Source organism: Boleophthalmus pectinirostris, unplaced genomic scaffold (genome assembly GCF_026225935.1).
Source record: "Boleophthalmus pectinirostris isolate CB_2022bp ecotype Guang Dong unplaced genomic scaffold, ASM2622593v1 HiC_scaffold_9, whole genome shotgun sequence".
NCBI lineage: Eukaryota > Metazoa > Chordata > Actinopteri > Gobiiformes > Gobiidae > Boleophthalmus > Boleophthalmus pectinirostris.
In genome coordinates, this window is record NW_026571541.1 from 38954677 (window position 1) to 38960624 (window position 5948).

Consider the following 5948-nt stretch of genomic DNA (forward strand, 5'->3'; position numbering starts at 1 on the left):
GTCAGAGTCCAGAGTCCAGAGTCCAGAGTCAGAGTCCAGAGCTCAGAGTCAGAGTCAGAGTCCAGAGTCCAGAGTCAGAGTCAGAGTCTCAGAGTCCAGAGTCCAGAGTCCAGAGTCCAGAGTCCAGAGTCAGAGTCAGAGTCAGAGTCAGAGTCCAGAGTCCAGAGCTCAGAGTCCAGAGTCCAGAGTCTCAGAGTCCAGAGTCCAGAGTCCAGAGTCCAGAGTCAGAGTCAGAGTCCAGAGTCCAGAGTCCAGAGTCAGAGTCAGAGTCCAGAGTCCAGAGTCCAGAGCTCAGAGTCCAGAGTCAGAGTCAGAGTCAGAGTCAGAGTCAGAGTCAGAGTCAGAGTTAGAGTTAGAGTCCAGAGTCAGAGTCCAGAGTCCAGAGTCCAGAGTCAGAGTCAGAGTCCAGAGCCAGAGTCCAGAGTCCAGAGTCCAGAGTCAGAGTCAGAGTCCAGAGTCCAGAGTCAGAGTCCAGAGTCCAGTCAGAGTCCAGAGTCCAGAGTCAGAGTCAGAGTCAGAGTCAGAGTCAGAGTCAGAGCAGAGTCCAGAGTCAGAGTCAGAGTCAGAGTCCAGAGTCAGAGTCAGAGTCAGAGTCAGAGTCCAGAGTCCAGAGCTCAGAGTCAGAGTCCAGAGTCCAGAGTCCAGAGTCCAGAGTCCAGAGTCCAGAGTCCAGAGTCAGAGTCAGAGAGTCAGAGTCCAGAGTCAGAGTCAGAGTCAGAGTCAGAGTCAGAGTCCAGAGTCAGAGTCAGAGTCAGAGTCCAGAGTCCAGAGTCCAGAGCAGAGTCCAGAGTCCAGAGTCCAGAGTCCAGAGCTCAGAGTCCAGAGTCCAGAGTCCAGAGTCCAGAGTCCAGAGTCCAGAGTCAGTCAGAGTCAGAGTCCAGAGTCTCAGAGTCCAGAGTCAGAGTCCAGAGTCCAGAGTCCAGAGTCAGTCAGAGTCAGAGTCAGAGTCAGAGTCCAGAGTCCAGAGTCCAGAGTCCAGAGTCCAGAGTCAGAGTCCAGAGTCCAGAGTCAGAGTCAGTCCAGAGCAGAGTCCAGAGTCCAGAGTCAGAGTCAGAGTCCAGAGTCAGAGTCTCAGAGTCAGAGTCAGAGTCAGAGTCAGAGTCCAGAGTCCAGAGTCAGTCCAGAGTCCAGAGTCCAGAGTCCAGAGTCCAGAGTCCAGAGTCCAGAGTCAGAGTCCAGAGTCCAGAGTCCAGAGTCCAGAGTCAGAGTCAGAGTCCAGAGTCCAGAGTCCAGAGTCAGAGTCAGAGTCCAGAGTCAGAGTCAGAGTCAGAGTCCAGAGTCCAGAGTCCAGAGTCAGAGTCCAGAGTCCAGAGTCCAGAGTCAGAGTCAGAGTCAGAGTCCAGAGTCCAGAGTCAGAGTCAGAGTCCAGAGTCAGAGTCAGAGTCCAGAGTCCAGAGTCAGAGTCAGAGTCCAGAGTCCAGAGTCCAGAGTCCAGAGTCAGAGTCAGAGTCAGAGTCCAGAGTCAGTCCAGAGTCCAGAGTCCAGAGTCCAGAGTCCAGAGTCCAGAGTCAGAGTCAGAGTCAGAGTCCAGAGTCCAGAGTCCAGAGTCCAGAGCTCAGAGTCCAGAGTCCAGAGTCCAGAGCAGAGTCCAGAGTCCAGAGTCAGAGTCAGAGTCCAGAGTCCAGAGTCCAGAGCTCAGAGTCCAGAGCTCAGAGTCCAGAGTCCAGAGTCCAGAGTCCAGAGTCCAGAGTCCAGAGTCCAGAGCTCAGAGTCCAGAGTCAGAGTCCAGAGTCCAGAGCTCAGAGTCCAGAGTCAGAGTCAGAGTCCAGAGTCCAGAGTCCAGAGTCCAGAGTCCAGAGCTCAGAGTCCAGAGTCCAGAGTCCAGAGTCAGAGTCCAGAGTCTCCAGAGTCAGAGTCAGAGTCAGAGTCAGAGTCAGAGTCCAGAGTCAGAGTCCAGAGTCCAGAGTCCAGAGCTCAGAGCTCAGAGTCCAGAGTCCAGAGTCCAGAGTCCAGAGCTCAGAGTCCAGAGTCCAGAGTCCAGAGTCCAGAGTCCAGATATCAGATCAGAGTCCAGAGTAAGAGTCAGAGTCCAGAGTCCAGAGTCCAGAGTCCAGAGTCCAGAGCTCAGAGTCCAGAGTCAGAGTGCAGACAGAGTCCAGAGCTCAAGTCCAGAGTGCAGAGAGTGAAACACAAATCTACATCTGAAAAATCTGAGTTTTATTTGAAATATTTCTGCTCTGGAGAAAACTGTGACGTCGTCTGAAACACAAACACTTAGAAATATAAAAGTGATTCAAGTATAAAAGTATTTATGAAACACTTATAAATATAAAAGTACTAAAGTATTAAAGTATTTATGAAACTGCTTTAAATATAAACGTATTAAAGTTTTTCTGTTCCTCAGGTAACAGCTTTTTTTTTCACATCTGCAGCTGTGTTTTGTTTGTTCCTGTTTCGCTGCAGCTCGAAATAAAAGTTTTACTTCTCTCCTCAAACACAAGAGCAGCCTGTACTACTACTACTGCAAGTACTAGAGGTACTACAAGTACTACAACTGCTGCTGCTGAGTACTGCTGTTGAGGTAAGAGTATTCAAACTAAACCAGGTCTAGACCAGGACTAAACCAAACTAAGCCAAACAAATCCACAAGACTAAAGCAGGAGGGTGAAACAATCTCTCAGGTTTAGTCCTGGTTCAGACCTAGTTTAGTCCTGGTTTAGTCCTGGTTTAGTCCTGGTTTAGTCTGGTTTAGTCCTGGTTTAGTTCTGGTTTAGTCCCGGTTTTAGTCCCGGTTTAGTCCTGGTTCAGACCTAGTTTAGTCCTGGTTTAGTTCTGGTTTAGTCCTGGTTTAGTTCTGGTTTAGTCCTGGTTTAGTTCTGGTTTAGTCCTGGTTTTAATCCCGGTTTAGTCCTGGTTCAGACCTAGTTTAGTCCTGGTTTAGTCCTGGTTTAGTCCTGGTTTTAGTCCTGGTTTAGTCCTGGTTCAGTCCTGGTTCAGTCCTGGTTTTAGTCCCGGTTTAGTCCTGGTTCAGTCCTGGTTTAGTCCTGGTTTAGTCCCGGTTTAGTCCTGGTTCAGTCCTGGTTTAGTCCTGGTTTAGTCCCGGTTTAGTCCTGGTTTAGTCCCGGTTTAGTCCTGGTTTAGTCCTGGTTTAGTTTTTAGTCCTGGTTTAGTCCTGGTTTAGTCCTGGTTTAGTCCCGGTTTAGTCCTGGTTCAGTCCTGGTTCAGTCCCGGTTTAGTCCCGGTTTAGTCCTGGTTTAGTCCTGGTTTAGTCCTGGTTTAGTCCTGGTTTAGTCCTGGTTTAGTCCTGGTTTAGTCCTGGTTTAGTCCTGGTTTAGTCCTGGTTTAGTCCTGGTTTAGTCCTGGTTTAGTCCTGGTTTAGTCCCGGTTTAGTCCTGGTCTTGATGTTCTTGTATTTCTTCAGATGTTGCTGCTCCCTCTAGTGGTCGCTCTGCTCCTTCACACTCCCCTCACAGCCCAGTGGGACTACAAAGATGGCGGACAGGACTACAAAGATGAACTGGACTACAAAAATCTCGGACAGGACTACAAAGATGGCGGCTCGTGCTGTGGGTGGAAGTGCATGTTGTTCACGCTGCAGTGGCCCGGGAGCTTCTGTCAGGTCTCAAATACTTTTATACTTTTATACTTTTATACTTTTACACTTTTATACTTTTACACTTTTCACTTTAATACTTTTATACTTTTACACTTTTATACTTTTATACTTTTACACTTTTCACTTTTATACTTTTATACTTTTTTTTAAATTTTTATACTTTTACTTTTATACTTTTATACTTTTACACTTTTACACTTTTATACTTTTATACTTTTATACTTTTACTTTTACTTTTATACTTTTATACTTTTATACTTTTCACTTTTATACTTTTATACTTTTATACTTTTCACTTTTACACTTTTACTCTTTTACACTTTAATACTTTTATACTTTTACACTTTTCACTTTTACACTTTTACACTTTAATACTTTTATACTTTTATACTTTTCACTTTTCACATCTTTAAATTTAAACTCGCACCAAAAACTCTTTTCTACTTTTTTTACTTTGTTTTTATTTTAGACGTGTTTGTTTTTTAAATGACAGAAACTCTTCAGTTTGAGCAAAAACAAAAACAAAACATAAAAACTTTTTTTTTTTTTTTTAAATACAATTCATATTCTGCAGAATTGAGTTAAACATTTTGAATCTGTGTGTCGTTTGTTCATTTGTTTTTCAATATAAAACCAAAAATAAGAAAATGAAAAATCAACAATTTTCTTCATTATTTGTCTCCAAAACCAAAATGAAAAAACAGAAAATGATTCCATTTTTTCAGTTTTCGGTTTTGTGTTTAAATGAAAAATGGAAAAAAAAAAAAAAAACAGATAATGACCGAATACGGACTGAACCAGGACTGATTCAGGTCCGGGACTAGACCGAGACCAGACCAGGACCAGACCGAGACCAGACCGGGACTGAGATCAGAACTGAGACTAGGACCAGACCCAGACTGAGACCAGGCCAGGACCAGACCAGAGGCTCAGAGCCCACAGCAGGACCGGAGCTCAAAGCTGAGGCTCGGACCCTGTGAAGGCTCAGAGTCAAAGCCCTGGCCCCGGGCTCAGTCCCACTCTGGTCCTGGTCTGGTCCTGGTCTGGTCCTGGACCTGGATCAGTCCTGGTTCAGTCCGTATTCGGTCATTATCTGTTTTTTTTTTTTTTCCATTTTTCATTTAAACACAAAATCGAAAACTGAAAAAAACTGAATCATTATCTGTTTTTTTCATTTTGGTTTTGGAGACAAATAATGAAGAAAATTGTTGTTTTTTCATTTTCTTATTTTTGGTTTTATTTTGAAAAACGAATGAACGAACGACACACAGATTTTTCACTCTTGTCTCAAACCAGTTCTTTTCTCTGGCTCAGATCTGGACCTTTCTGTCGTCAAACGAGTGGCCCGGGGTTTTTAGGTGCAGTTTTACATCAGACTCAGGTCCTGTGTTGTTTTCTCGTCTGTTGGTTCGTCGTCTTCTGAAGTGTTTGTTTAGTTTCTCCAATGAACTGAACTGAACTGAATTTTCTCCTTTCGTCATTAATTGGAAGTTCCACAAATCTACAGCGAGACACTTCTGGTCTCTCTGAAAACGGCCAATCAGACGCCTTCTTTCCCCGAGGCCCCGCCCACTGGCCTTAGCGACAGGTTTGATTGACAGCACTCATCTGTGTCCGAAAACATTATTGTTGTTTTTATTTTATTTTTTTTAGATTTTATACAACGAAACTCTGTGTAAAATCCCCCCAAACGTGAACAACTGGACCATCCACGGACTCTGGTGAGGACCTCTGTAAACCAGTCTGGTTTAGTCCTGGTTTAGTCCTGGTTTAGACCTGGTTTAGACCTGGTTTAGTCCTGGTTTAGATCCTGGTTTAGTCCTGGTTTATTAGACCCTGGTTTAAAGGTTTAGTCCTGGTTTAGTTCCTGGTTTAGTCCTGGTTTAGTCCTGGTTTAGATCCTGGTTTAGTCCTGGTTTAGTTCCTGGTTTAGAATCCTGGTTTAGAATCCTGGTTTAGACAGTCCTGGTTTAGTCCTGGTTTAGTCCTGGTTTAATGGTTTAGTCCTGTTTAGACCTGTTTGGTTTTAGACCTCCTGGTTTAGACCTGTTTAGTCCTGGTTTAGTCCTGGTTTACCTGGTTTAGTCCTGGTTTAGACCTGGTTAGGGTTTAGACCTGGTTTAGACCTGGTTTAAAGGTTTAATCACCTGGTTTAAACTGGTTTAGTCCTGGTTTAGACTGGTTTAGGGTTTAGTCCTGGTTTCCTGGTTTAGTCCTGGTTTAATCCTGGTTTAGTCCTGGTTTTAGTTAGTCCTGTTTAAGAGTCCGGTTACCTGGTTTAGTCCTGGTTTAGTCCTGGTTTAGTCCTGGTTTAGTCCTGGTTTAGTCCTGGTTTAGTCCTGGTTTAGACCTCCTGGTTTAGTCCCGGTTTAGACCTGGTTTAGTCCTGGTT

General features: G+C 44.6%; 1 protein-coding gene across 1 annotated transcript in view; it reads left to right on the forward strand.

Moving 5' to 3' along the window:
- Nucleotides 1-2177: 2177 nt before the first annotated feature.
- rnaset2l (ribonuclease T2, like) overlaps nt 2178-5948 on the forward strand; it is a 7951-nt gene continuing 4180 nt past the window's right edge. Inside the window, exons 1-3 of the mRNA XM_055166736.1 lie at nt 2178-2521; nt 3362-3559; nt 5210-5277. Coding sequence (XP_055022711.1) covers nt 3362-3559; nt 5210-5277 — 266 coding nt within the window. The 5' untranslated portion in view covers nt 2178-2521. The remainder of the gene's footprint in view (nt 2522-3361; nt 3560-5209; nt 5278-5948) is intronic.